At 37.2% G+C, this 14,729-nt stretch overlaps 1 protein-coding gene across 4 annotated transcripts in view; it reads left to right on the top strand.

Annotated features, from left to right (window-relative positions):
- Nucleotides 1–14,729, top strand: part of LOC111142872 (forkhead box J3) — a 153,306-nt gene that overhangs the window by 101,415 nt on the left and 37,162 nt on the right. For 3 of the 4 annotated variants that reach the window (XM_022496246.1, XM_022496245.1, XM_022496247.1), the window contains one exon: nt 7,390–7,491. The exons of the other annotated variant lie outside the window; for it this stretch is intronic. In XM_022496246.1, the coding sequence (XP_022351954.1) occupies nt 7,390–7,491 (102 nt within the window). The remainder of the gene's footprint in view (nt 1–7,389; nt 7,492–14,729) is intronic. 4 annotated transcript variants of the gene reach the window in all.

Genomic DNA, 14,729 nt, shown 5'->3' with positions numbered 1-14,729 from the left:
ACTTGAAGTTGTGTGTGACAGTTTGAGGATGATTACAAGTTTAATCAGGAAGATAATGAGGATGGATGGATGAATAGAAAAGAGGACATTCTTCTAGGCAGAATATTCTACATTTACTGCATATCTGAGGTCGTTGTCGTTTTGTGACTTGGTTTCTGTCATTGTTATGCTGTGCGATTTTGTTAAGTGTTCCCCCGCTTGTGTGCTTTTGGGGGTGGGGGTGGGGGGGTATCTCTAAGCCTGAGTCTGAGTAAGGGGGATTCAGTTAAAGGTCTAAGTGAGCAGAGGAAGGAGGGTAGTTACATTCCTACTCTTAGAACTCCTAGAACTGGGGAAAAAAAAAAAAAACCAGAAAACAAAAAGCCATTTATTTCAATTGGGTGAACATGTACTGAGTGTACATTATGTGGGAGGAACTGTATGTTGCTTCCAAGAGGTAGGTATGAATAGAATTTCCTGGGGGTTATAAAGTTAGAGAAATCGTATCCAGTGAGGGATTGTAAACCAGGAAGTCTTTTCATGAAGATTCATTTGGCTGAATGGGTAGGATTTAGGTGTGTGTTTGTTGTGTTTTTTTTTTTTTAACAGTACTATTGAGAGATTGTTTATGTACAATTCATCAAATAAAGTTTACAATTTGAGAAGTTTCTACAGGTGAAATTACCACCAGTGTCAAATGAACATTTTAGTCACCAGCAAAAGTTTCCTCTTGCCCCTTTGTTATTCATGCCTTGCTCCATTCTCATTTCCAGGCAGCCCTGATCTGGGGGCAGGAATTGATATCTTAATGGTATTGATTATTCCAAGCCATGAAAATGTTGTATCTTTTCATTCATTAGGTTTCTAATTTCTGTCAGGAATGTTTTTTAGTTTTCAGTGTAGGGGACTTGGATATTTCCAGTTAGATTTAATCCTGAATATTTTGTTTTTGGAAGCTATCTATTTTAAAATCAGTTTTCCAGTTGCTTGCTGCTGTTATATAAAAACTTAATTTTTATATATTAACTTTGTATCCTATAATTTGTTAGATTTGGAAGTTATTTTATAGTGCCTTGGGATTTTCCATATAAACAGTTATTTGACAGTTTTCCTATCCCTCTTACTCTTCTATCCCTCCCCCCCTTATTAGAGTGAACTAGAATCTCCAGTATAGTGTTAAATAGAAGTGGTCATCCTTCCCTTATTTCCATTTTTAGGGGAAAAGTGTTCAGTGTTTCACGCCTAAATGTGACATATCTATAGGGCTCTTTGTAGGTATGCTTTATTAGATTGAGGAAGTTCTCCAGTAAGCCTAGTTTGCTGAGAGTTTTAAATCATGAATAGGTGCAAGATTTTATCAGATGCTTTTTCTATGCCTACTGAAATGATCATACGGCTTTTCTTTACTCTGTTAGCATGTTGAAATATACTGGTTGCAATTAGAATGTTAAACCTTGCATTCCTTGGATAAACCTTATGAGTCATGATATATTATCCCTTTCATATATTGTTGGATTCAGTTTGCTCTGCTTTGTTACAAGATTTCTACATCTGTGTTCATTAAGGATATGGATTTATAAATTTCTTCTTTTGTAATGTCTGTCAGGTTTTGGTGTTAGGATTATTTTGGCCTCCTATTGGTAGTATTCTTTCCTCTGTTTTCGGAAAAAGTTTTTGTAGATTGGTATATCTTTCTTTAATGTTTGAGCAAATTCATTAGTGAAACCATCTGGCCTTGTAGGTTTTTTTGTGGGTATGTCTTGATGTTTAATTTACTTGATACGGGACTATCCAAATTTACTTTTTTTTAATGCCACTTTTGGCAAATTACATTCTTAAAGGAATTTGTCACTTTAATCTGAGTTGTTGAATTTGTTTTACAAAGTGGTTCATCATGTTCTCTCTCTCTCTCTCTCTTTTTTTTTTTAAAGATTTTATTTATTTATTTATTTGACAGACAAGTAGGCAGAAAGACAGGCAGAGAGAGAGAGAGAGGGGAGGAAGCAGGCTCCCTGCTGAGCAGAGAGCTGGATGCTAACCCACTGAGCCACCCAGGCGCCCCCATCATACTCTCTTTTAATATTTATAGAATCTGTAGTAATAACTCCTCTTTCATTCTTGAAATTGAGGATATGTATTTTCTTTTTTTCCAGTATAGCTGTTTTTTATTAGTCTTTTCAAAGAAAGAGGTTTTGTCTTTGCTAATTTTTTTCTGTTGTCTGTTTTCTATTTGTTTATTTCTGTATTTATCTTTATCATTACTTCCTTCTACTTACTAATTTGTTCACTTACTGATATTTCTAGTTTTTTGTTTCCAGCTTGGGTAATTAATTGGTTTGAAACCTTTCCCCCTTGTAATATAAGAATTTAAAGCCATAGGTTTACCTCTAAGGCTGTGTTAACGGCATCTAACAAATTTTGGTATGTTGCATTTTTTTAATCATTTAGTTCAAAATATTTTTAAATTCTTTTGTGAGTCTTACCTGACCCATGAATTCTTTATATAAATGTGTTAATTTCCAAGTATTCCACATGTTGGGTTTTCCTAGATATCTTACTGTTTTATAATACAGTTTTTTTTGTTTCAGTCTTTAGATATTTATTAAGACTTATTTTGTGACTCAACATGTGCTATATCTTAGTAAATATCTGTGCACTTGAATATGTATTCTGTAGTTTGGCATAGTGTTCTTTAATATCAGTTAGATCAAGGCATTTGGTAATATAGCCCAGTGTTCTTTTTTTTACTGATTTTTTTTTAAAGATTTTATTTATTTATTTGACAGAGAGAGATCACAAGTAGACAGAGAGGCAGGCAGAGAGAGAGAGAGAGAGAGAGAGGGAGGCAGGCTCCCTGCTGAGCAGAGAGCCCGATGCGGGTTTTTTACTGATTTTTAATTGTCAGTTTTTTGCTTCATGTATTTTGAAGCTCTGTTATTCGTCACATTTACATTTATAATTGTTATGTCTTCATCAATTCTTTTATCAGATGTTTTTTAAATGTCTGGTATACTCTCTCTTAACATCTGTGTCTATCTGATATTAATACAGTCATTTTATCCTTATGCTTACTGTTTGCAATGTATACATCTTTCCATGTATTACTTTGAACTCATCTGTGTCTATATGTTTGAAGTTGTGATTGTTGTAGGCTGCAGTTTGCTGAGTCTTTTTTAGTATCTCTCACAATCTTTTTATAGAAGGGTTTAGATTATTAACATTAATGTTAACTAACATTAATGTAATCACATTATTATATTATGTAGTTAATTACATTAATGTTAACTAACTTAACATTAATTAATGATCTTGTTAGATTTAGGTCTATATTTTGTTTTCTGTTTGACTTCTATGTTTTTAGTTCCTTTCTTTCCCCCTTTCCTGGCACCTTTTAGATTACTTAGTTACATTTTATTTTTATTTATTTATTTGTTTATTTGTCAGAGAGCGAGAGAGAAAGCGCGCGCGCACACACAGGCAGGCAGAGTGGTAAGCAGAGGTGAAGAGAGAAGCAGGTTCCCCACTGAGCAAGGAGCCTGATGCAGGACTCGATCCCAGGACCGTGGGATCATGACCTGAACCGAAGGCAGTGGCTCAACCGACTGAGCCACCCATGCATCCCTACTTAGATATATTTTAGGATTCTATTTTATCTGTTGGTTTTTTAACTGTAGATTGGGATTTGCAGTCTGCTCAGAGTTAATATTTTACCATTTCATATAAAATGCAGAAATCTTCCAACAATATGGGTCCCTTTTGCCTCTTTCCTCATCATTCCTTCTAGTTGTAATATGTGTGATAATCTGCATGTATTGGAAGTCTTGGCAAGACAGTGTTACAAGTTTTGCCTTAAATAATCATATGTGGCTCTTAGAACCTAAGAGGAAAGCAGCAGTCTTTTATATTTACCCAGATGTTTGCCATTTCTAGTGCTTTATTTAACTTATTCGTTAAGGTCCAAGTTTCCCTGTGCTGTAATTTCCCTTTAGCTTATTAATGAACTTTCTTGTAATATGTGCAGGTCTCCTGGCACCAGATTCTCTTAGTTTCTCTTTCTCTGAAAATGTCTTTCTTTTGCCTTCATTCCTAAAGAATATTTTCATATTATACACAGTCTAGACTGGAAGTTTTTTTTTCTAAGATGTTTATTGTCTAATGACCTCCATCATTTTTTTAAAAAAGATATATTTATTTATTTGAGAGAGAGAGAATGATCAAGAGGAGGGGCAGTGGGGGAAAGAGACAGAATCCACGAGCAGACTCCCCACTGAGCACTGAGCCCAACTTGGTGCCTGACCCCAAGCTCTGAGATCATGACCTGAGCCGAAATGAAGAGTCACCCGCTTAACTAACTAAGCCACCTAGGCACCCTGGGCCTCCATCATTTTTATGAGAAATCTGATCATTTCCAATCATTGTTCTTCTGTAGGTGAAATGTCATTTTTCTTTGGCTGCTTTCTGTCTTCATTTTTTAACAGTTCAGTTATGATGTATATAAGTGGGATTTCTTTTTAATTGATCCTGATGTAGGTTCACTGTGAGATTCTCAAATCCGTACATTTTTTTAAAAGATTTTATTTATTTGTCAGAGAGAGAGAGAGAGAGAGAGAGAGAGAGAGAGAGAACACAAGTAGGCAGAGTGGCAGGCAGAGGCAGAGAGAGAAGCAGGCTCCCCACTGAGCAAGGAGCCCGATGCGGGACTCGATCCCAGGACCCTGGGATCATGACCTGAGCCGAAGGCAGCGGCTTAACCAACTGAGCCACGCAGGTGTCCCTCACATCCATACATTTATTTTTAAATAAATTTCTGAAGTTTTCAGTCATCAGTCCTTTCATATTTTTTCTGCTGTTGTGTTTCTCCTTCCTCTCCTTTTGGAACTCTAAACATGTTAGACTGTTTTGAGTTTATCCCATAACTTTCTGATGCTCTGATACTTTCTTTGCCCAGAATGCCTTTTGGCTGCAATAATAACAGTTTGAGGGTAGGTTTTGGGATACCTAGATCTTCTGGCTTTTCTTTTTCTTTTTTTTTTTTTCTTCTGGCTTTTCTAATCAGAAAATTTATTGTCTGTTAATAAAGGGCACCTGGGTGGCTCATTTGATTGGGCAACTGCCTTCAGCTCAGGTCATGATCTTAGAGTCCTGGGATTGAGTGCCACATCAGGCTCCCAGCTCCACAGGGAGTCTTCTTCTCCCTCTGACCTTTTCCCCTCTTATGCTCTCTCACTCTCTCAAATAGATAAATAAAATCTTTTAAAAAAAAAAATCAGTGTACCTATAACTAAAAATATTTACCATATTTTTGAGCACATCAAAGCATGTAAAGAGAATGTTGTTTATTCTTTTGATTGAACCAGACTGAAGTATCCATAAAGAATATCTAATTAAAAGATTTTTAAAATTTACCATCTAATTTATAATAGCAGAAGTTATGAATCTGGCTTTGTAGGAAGTGTCTCATATCGAATCTGTGCCTTTTCTCATTACTTACTATTAAATGTCCCTCTGTATCAGAGATCCTCAGCATCGATAGCAGATATGTTCTAGTAGTTGTCATAGCAGCTAGCTCTCACTGTGCATTTCAGGTACCATGCTGAGAGCTTTGCGTAAATCATTTCATTAATGCTCTTAATAGACCTCTAAAGAAAGTGACATAATCCTCATTTTTAGATGGGTAAAAGAACATAAAGGTTGATAATTTGTATACCATCACACAACACAGGCTTTCCTCTTCCTACCAGTGGGGAGGATTGAGAAATAGTGAACCAGTAGTTGGGATGGAGATGACTCAGTTGAGTTAGAGGAACATGAGATTTGCAGGGTTTTTGTTTTTTTTTAAATATAAAGATTTTATTTATTTATTTGACAGAGATCACAAGTAAGCAGAGGCAGGCATCAAGAGAGGGGGAAGCAGGCTCCCAGTTGAGCAGAGAGCCCATTGCGGGGTTTGATCCCAGGACCCTGAGACTATCACCTGAGCTGAAGGCAGAAGTTTAACCGTCCGAGCCACCCAGGCACCCGAGATTTGCAGTGTTCTAAAGCAATCTTGTATGTTAATTCAGGTTTAGCTAAGTTGGACTGGCACCAAAATTGAGGCATAAACCAGGTTGTCTTTGTAGTTCTTCCATTTGTATTTCTGAAGCCCTTTGCCACTTTTACCTTACTCTCAATGTGTACCCAGCACATAAGTGCTGGATTCTGTCTTCCAGGGGGCAGGGTGGGGAGGTGACCCTTGTCTTTTTCTCTTTTTTCATTTCAATCAAGCTGCCTATTCCTTACCTTTGTAGGTTATCTGATGAAAGAAATTAATGATGAGGATTAAGTGATAAATAGATTAATCTTAGAAATGGGTCTCAGTGAAATTGCTCTCTTTTTCATTCAGTGTGATCTTTTAAAAATGCATCTTCACTTGGGACCGTGTGGCACAGGTTAGGTTGTTTTTGCTAGAAAAGGAATATACATAGAACTAGCATCGTAGCCACAAATTATTCCTATCTGTCCTTTGTTAGTTTTCAGCATTTGAAGTTGAACATTCTTGAGTCCTCAACAAAGCCATAGACACCATCTCTTATGAACAAAGGAGGAGTTATCACTATTTATATCCCTGATTATAAATACAGAATTTTGACCCCCATATTAGCTCTATTAACTGTGTGTGTAAAGTTGTGTTATTCAGTACTGTTCAGTTGCACTAATAGACAAAGGAAGAAAACCTTAAATCAGATTTCTCTTTCAAGTAGAAGTTTGAGCTGTTAAATTTAACAGCCAGGTGTGTTCCACAAGTTCATTCAGATGTCCATGTTCCTTCTAATCTCATCTTTTCCGTGTTCCCTAGAGTATTACCCTTGATTATTTGGTTAAGCAAGATTACCACCACTGTGTCTGTGTCTCAGCCTGCAATAATAGGGAAAGACAGAATAGAGGACAAGCAGGTTCTTTTCAAAGACATGATCCAGAAGTTGCACATATCTTGCTCACATCTCCCTTACACAAGTTAGTTACATGGCCACATACACCTTAGTCACATGGCCACAGCTACTTTCAGATGAAGCTGGAAAAGGTAGTATTTAGGTGGGCTGTCATAAGTCAGTAACTATAGGGTTTTATTACTAAAAGGGAGAAGAGAGGAAATGGATAGTAGAGGACTATTAACAGTCTCTATTTTTGCTGGACTGTCTCATAGTCAATTAAAAGAGCTGGTAAGAAGTAGCCAAACCAATGGACTTTGTGATACCAAGTCAGTGGCATATTAAAATATAGTACAAGAGATTTCAGTAGGGATTTAAATTCATGTTTTCAGAAACAAAACACAAAACTGGATGTTGGAGAATCTGATGAAATACCTTCAAATTGTGTTAAAGTTGCTGGATATATGAGCTAATAATTATTTGTTTTGTTCTTGTATTTTAGGCCTCAACTCCATATAGCATAGATTCAGATTCTTTGGGAATGGAGTGTATTATTTCGGGAAGTGCCTCTCCAACTCTGGCAATCAACACTGTGACTAACAAAGTAATTCTGTTTTTTTTTTTTTTAAACACTTTTTGAAATGTTGTTGAATAATACATTTAATTTGTCTTTATGATAACAATAGCGTTCTATATGATTGAGTTTAAAGATGACATAACTTTGGCTAGCCTGTAATGGCAGCTTGAAAGCTTGAATCCACAATGTTTTGAGGTATACACAAATTAGAAGAAAATAGTTCTCTAAAGAAGTTGGAGGATGCTTATTGGGAAGCTCTGTTTAATTTAAATTCTTGACAGTGCCAGTTCCCATTGATGGAATTTTTGAGTTAGTATTTTATGGAATCAGTTTGTTTCAAAAACCATTGATTATCCCTCTAAGTATATGCTTGAAAAAAAATTTTCAGATTCCCAAGGGGTCAACAGAATCTAGTAAAATGAATAATTTGGACAAACTCATAGAGTTCTTTGAATGGTAGTCAACCGGTTTCATAATATTCAAGTGTAGGTGCATATCCAGAACTAGTATGTAGTAGTCTGCTTTCTTTTCCTTCCCTTCCTTTTCTCCCCTTACCCCCTCCCATCCCTTCCTCTTCTCTTTTCTTTCTTTTTGAAGCAAGGGTCAGCATTTCAAAATTTCATGCCAAGTCATTAGATACCTAGTGAAATACCAAGTGTTTTTTTCTTTACAACGTTATTTCTTAAGCTCATATCTCAAAACCCTAAAAAGTCTCTGGGAGATTCATGAAGTAACTAAGTTCTATGCATGTATTTCCTCCCTTACTAGACCATGAGCACCTGAAGCCATATATGTCTTATGCTGCTACTCTCAGTCTCACTTTCAAATCTTGCCTTTTTACCCTCTTCTCCTCTCTCCCTTGCTTTCACTTGTTCTTGCTTTATTTCTTCTACTTTATCATGCACACACATAAACACACACACACTTAAATACATATAATTATACTGATATATATAGGATCTTTTTATTTGTAGAAAGATAATAAACCAATAGAAGCAGACTATCATTAGCGACTGATCAGATTGACAATTTAGAAAGGCAACTGGTAGCTGAGGTATAGAGTATTGATTTTTCCCAAATACTAATCCATGGAATGATTCCATCAGAATCACTTAGGGGAGGTGTATGTGGGTGCATGTGTACGAGTGTGTATTTAGTGGTGCTGGTGATAATTCCAAGGTATTATTGCAGGCCTGCCAAATCATTTATTTTATACTTACAGATAAGGTTCAGAAATCTGTACTTTAAGAAATCATCCCTGTGCTCCTGAGTGGCTCAGTTAGTTAAGCATCTACCTTCTGCTCAGGTTGTGATCCAGGGTCCAGGGATCGAGCCCCACATCGGGCTCCCTGCTCAGTGGGGAGCCTGCCGCTCTCTCTCCCTCTGCCATTCCCCTTACTTGTGCTCTCTGGCTCTCAATCTGTCAAATAAATAAATAAATAAAATCTTAAAAAAAAAAAAAAAAGACACTATCCCTCTTTGTGCCCATCTAAACTTGAGAATTTCTAGTGAGGCATATGGTCTAGAATCAGAAATATCCAATATTGTTCTTTGTAGTAGTCTAAGTAGGAGATACTAAGGCCTAAATATAGATAGTTGTAGCTTTTAGGAAACAGGAAATAGTAATGCTGGACTTCATGATGAAATAATATGGGGGTCAAAGAAACTGGAGTTCTTGGACTTATGCTTCTAGATGTGATGGAATAGCTAGTATTAGATTAATCCTTCTTTCTATATAAAATACCACCATCCCTGACTAACAATAAAAAAGAGGGAAGAGGCATTTGAGCACAGAAAAGCTAGGACTTCAGGGCTAAAGATTCCAGGAAAAATGGAAATATATTGAGATATGCCATGCATATTTCCCTTGGGACATTTCTCAGTTCTCAATGCATGGCAAAGAGGCTAAACAGAAACCAGAAGCCTAGACCAGTCATTGGGCTAGGAAGACAAACACTGGAGTTTGAGGCTGTCAAATAGCCGGGGCTTGAGTACTAAGATCTTCTTGAATCTCCCAAGTGAGTTCAGCTTGGAAGTATTATCCACTTAAGGCATTTGCTAATTCCTAACTCATATGTATTTGGACTCAGGCATAGACAAATCAAGTGGATTTTTCACTACTCAGAATCAAGCAGTCTCACAGGAAGGAGGGAACAATGATTATTGTCCATGATCTTCAAGGAGGAGGGGAGCCATGGTAAACACTCCAGCCTTTCAAGTCGATACCTCAGAAGGGTTATGTTCTGTAAGTAAGAGCAAACCAAAATAGACCAGCTTCAAATTGTTACTAGCGTGGTTGCTATATACTTCATAGTTTATATAATACTTTTCTACTTGCCAAAAGAAAATTAAATCCTTTTTGGAAGAAATAACATTATGCTGAGCTTTTACAAGTTTTCATAAGTCAGATCTCACTTTCAGTCAAAAACTTTAGATATTACAGGAAACAGGATCACATAATTAAATAACAAGGAGATGGGTAGGGAAAGATAGCATAAACGTATTTATAAGTGATCTGGATAATGATTTTAAAGTAACTATAACTAACATTAGTTCAAGAAAATAGTTGAAGTATAGAAAATTTATCAGAGAATTGGAAGCTGTATGGAAGAATGAAGAGGAAACTCTAGAACTGAAAAATATAGTAACTGAAATTAAGAATTTGATAGATGGGTTTAACAGCAGATTAGGCACATCAGAGAAGAGAATAGAATAGTGAACTGGAAGAAATGTCAATAGAAAATATGGAGATTGAAACAACAAAAACAATGGAAAATTCAGAAAAGCTCAAGAGATAAAATGAGATATAGGGGAAGAAATCTAACTTGTTATTAGGGTTTCAGAAGAGAGGAGAAAGGAATAAAGAAGAAGCAATATATTAAAATTTTTAAACTGATGAAAGATAACACAGTGTAGATTCAAGAATTTCTTGAGAACTTCAAGAAGAATTAATGAAAAATCCTTACTAGCTGTCCCCCCTCCCAAATCGAGCTGCTAAAAACAAAGATGAACAAATCTTAAAATCAGAGGCAAAACCAGGCAACTTCAAAGGAATAATAGTAAGCCAGGCACTGACTTCTGAATAGAAATGATAAAAACCAGACACGAGAATGAAACCTGTATACTGCTGAAAGGTAATACCTGCTAATCCAGATTTCTACAATTAAAATTTCTGTGAAAAATGAAGGTTAAATCAGTAGGTTTCTACAGAGAGAATATGTTACTAGTACACCAGTATTATAGAGGGAATTAATTTTTCAGATAGAAGGAAATTATCCTGTGCAGGCAAGAATGAAGAACACCAGAGAGTATGTCTGTTGGTAAATCTAAGTGTGTATTGAGTGTTTATAAAAATACAACAATAGCAGTTGTGTTACGTAACACAATGCCTTTGAGTCTAAAATACTATAGAAGTTAAAAGACATGACAGTATAAGGGTAAGGCAGGAATATGGTTGACCCTAGAACAGTGTGTAGTTTAGGGGTGCCGATGCTGCTGCTTCCCGCACAGTTGAAAATCTCTGTCTCTGCCTTTGACTTCCCCAAAACCTAACCAATAATCTGCTGTTGACTGGAAGCCTTACTGATATCATAAATAGTTCATTAATACATGTTGTGTTATGTTACATGCATTATATACTATTCTTACAGAAAAAAGCTGGAGAAAAGAAAATGTTAAGAAAATCTGAAGGAAGAGAAAAATACTTTTACAGTACCGTACTGTATATTTATTTATTTTTAAAGATTTTTATTCATTTGAGAGAGAGAGAACATGCATGAGTGTGAGTGTAGGGAGAAGCAGAATGAGCGGGACAAGCAGACTCCCAACCTGATTGTGGGGCTCAGACACTCAAATGACCGAGCTACCCAGGCACACCTATTTATTTATATTTTTTAAATCAAACTCTCTGCCCAACATGGGGCTTGAACTCACAAGACTGAGATCGAGTTGCATGCTCTACCTACTGAACCAGCCAGGCGCCCCAGTAACTGTGCTGTGTTTATCTTTTTTTCTTTTCTTTCTTTCTTTTTTCTTCTTTTTTTTTTTTTTTAGTGGGAGGAGAGGCTGGGGGAGAGGGAGAGAGAGAATCTTCAGCAGGTTTCGTGCCCAACCCTGAGATCATGACCTGAAACTGACTGAGCCATCCAGGTGTCCCTGTGCTATGTTTATTGAAAAAATTCTGTATATAAGTGGACCCATGTGGTTCAAAGCCATGATGTGAAGGATTAACTGTATATACAGTTAAAGTCTTTGCATTGCACTGGAAGTGGTGGAAGTACTAAGTCAAGAACATATTATAATATTTGGGGCAGTGGTTCTTTTAATACATCAGCATTTGTCACAATAAGTAGGAGGTCTTGTTAAAACCCAAATTGCTGGGCCTCACCTGAGAATTTCTGGTTTTAGTACGTTGAATTGGGGTCTGAAAATTTGAATTTCTTTGTTTTTGTTTTGTTTTGTTTTGTTTTTTGGGGTTTTTCTTAAGGATTTAAAGTAATCTCCACACCAGTGTAGGGCTTGAGCTCAACCCTGAGATCGAGTCCCATGTTCCACTGACTGAGCCAGCCAGGTGCCCCGAAGATTTTTTTTTTTTTTCTTTGAGTAATCTTGACACCCAACATGGGGCTTGAATTCCTAACTCCAGGATGAAGAGTCACACACACTCTACCAACTGAGCCAGCCAGGCACCCCTGAAAAATTTGAATTTCTAACAATACTCAAGATACTGGTCATATTATTACTTACTACAAGAATAGTAAAAGAATATAAAGTAAATAAGGAGAGGCACCTGGGTGGCTCAGTTGGTTAAGTGGCTGCCATCGCCTCAGGTCATGATTCCAGGGTCCTTGGATTGAGCCCCACATCGGGCTCCCTGCTCGGCAGAGAGCCTGCGTCTCCCTCTCCCTCTGCCTGCTGCTCTGCCTATTTCTGATCTCTCACCATCTCTCTAATAAAATCTTAAAAAAAAAAAAAAGGAAAAAAGGAAAAATAATATATCCAAAAGTAGACAAGAAAGGAGGAAAGAAATGAATAAAGAAGTGAGAGGGAAAACAGGAAAAAAAATATGTACTTAAATTGAGTTGTGTTGGATTGGGCTCCTGGGTGTCTCAATTGGTTAACCTTCTCCCTTTGGCTCAGGTCATGATCCCAGAGTCCTGGGATGAAGTTCCACATCAAGCTTCTGTGCTCAGTGGGGAGTCTGCTTCTTCCTCTCCCTCTCCCTCTTTCTGTCTCTTTCTCTCTCTCAAATAAATAAAAATTTTTTTTAAAAAATTGAGTTCTGTTAGGAAATAAACGTAAATGTACAGAACATTCCATTTAAAAATCAGAGATTGTCAGACTGGATGAAAAATAAAATTCACCTATGTGCTGCTTACAAGAGAGCCAGAAAGAACCTCAAGCAGACTCTGGGCTGAGCATGGAACCCAATGTGAGGCTCGATCTCACAACCCTGAGATCATGACCTGAGCCAAGAGTCAGACACTTAACCAACTGAGCCACCCAGGCACCCCACCCCGCCAGAGATATATCTTAAAGCACAAGACATATTACTGAAAACAAAGATATTTTGTTATGCAAAAGGATCATTTCAATAAGGAACAATACTAAATTTATATATGCTTCAAGAGCTGACAAAACTCAAAGGAGAGATGGACAAGTCCTTGACCAAAGAGGAAGATTTTAACATATGTCTCTTTATAACTCATAGAAGCAAATCAGAATCAAAACATAATCACACAAATCCCATTAAAGATACAGAAGATTTGGGACGCCTGGGTGGCTCAGTTGGTTAAGCAGCTGCCTTCGGCTCAGGTCATGATCCCAGCGTCCTGGGATCGAGTCCCACATCAGGCTCCTTGCTTCGCGGGGAGCCTGCTTCTCCCTCTGTCTCTGCCTACCATTCTGTCTGCCTGTGCTTGCTCTCTTTCCCTCTCTCTCTGACAAATTTAAAAAAAAAAAAAAAAAAAGAAAGAAAAAAGAAAAAAGATACAGAAGATTTGAACCAGGAAATTAGGAAGTTTGTTCCACTTGAGGAATATATGTACATACACATACATATACATACATACAGATACTTAACAATTGCAGAATATGCTTTTTTTTTTAACAGGATTTATTTATTTTAGCAAGCGAGGGAATGTGGGGGAGAGGGGCAGAGGAGAGAGAGTCTAAAGCAGACTGCCGAGTGTGGAGCCTTTCTTGGTTGGATCTCATGACCTTGAGATCATGATTTGAGCCAAAACCAAGAGTTGGACACTCAGCTGACTGTACACCCAGGCATCCCCTGAATATACCCTTTTTATGTGCACATGGCATATTTACCAAAATTGATCATGTAATACTGATTTATGCTAGACCATAAAGGAAGTCTCAGCAAACTTCAGAAGACCAACACCATATAGTGTATATTTTCCAGCACAGTGGAATTAAGGTAGAAATAATAGCAAATAGATGATCAGATAATCACCCAAAGTTTGCAGATTAAGCGGTATAGTTATAAATAACCCAGGGATCAAGAAGAAATCCTAATAGAAAATACTTTGAGGGGCACCTGGGTGGCTCAGTGGGTTAAGCCACTGCCTTCGGCTCAGGTCATGATCCCAGGGTCCTGGGATCGAGTCCCGCATCGGGCTCTCTGCTCGGCAGGGAGCCTGCTTCCCTCTCTCTCTCTCTCTGCCTGCCTCTGTCTACTGTGATCTCTCTCTGTCAAATAAATAAATAAAATCTTTAAAAAAAAAAAAGAAAAAAGAAAATACTTTGAATTGATGACTAATAGAAATATGAATTATGAAAGCCTGTAGAAGGAGTAGAGTTGAAGTATTTTTTTTTTAAAGATTTTATTTATTTATTTGACAGAGATCACAAGTAGGCAGAGAGAGAGGAGGAAGCAGGCTCCCCACTGAGCAGAGAGCCCGATGCAGGACTTGATCCCAGGACCCTGGGATCATGACCTGAGCCGAAGGCAGAGGCTTTAACCCACTGAGCCACCCAGGCGCCCACAGTTGAAGTATTAACCTTAAATGTGTATACTAGAATAGAAGAAGGATTGAGTATTAATGATGTAAGCATCTAGATAAAGAGCAAGATAAATCTGAAGAAGACAAAGGTAGTAAAAAAAAAAAAAAAAAAGTCAACAAAAAGAAGCTGGTTCTTTGTAAAGATTTGTTGGTTCTGGCCAACATGGAATAACAGGGCCTAAATTTACTCCACTACCTGAAACAACTGACAAAGTAGACAAAATATATGAAATAGTGGTTTTCAAG

The sequence above is a fragment of the Enhydra lutris genome, unplaced genomic scaffold (genome assembly GCF_002288905.1).
Source record: "Enhydra lutris kenyoni isolate GAN:26980312 unplaced genomic scaffold, ASM228890v2 scaffoldscaffold9, whole genome shotgun sequence".
NCBI classification, from domain to species: Eukaryota; Metazoa; Chordata; class Mammalia; order Carnivora; family Mustelidae; genus Enhydra; species Enhydra lutris.
The sequence above is the reverse complement of the archived record's forward strand: the minus strand, read 5'-3'. Positions and strand labels throughout refer to the sequence as shown.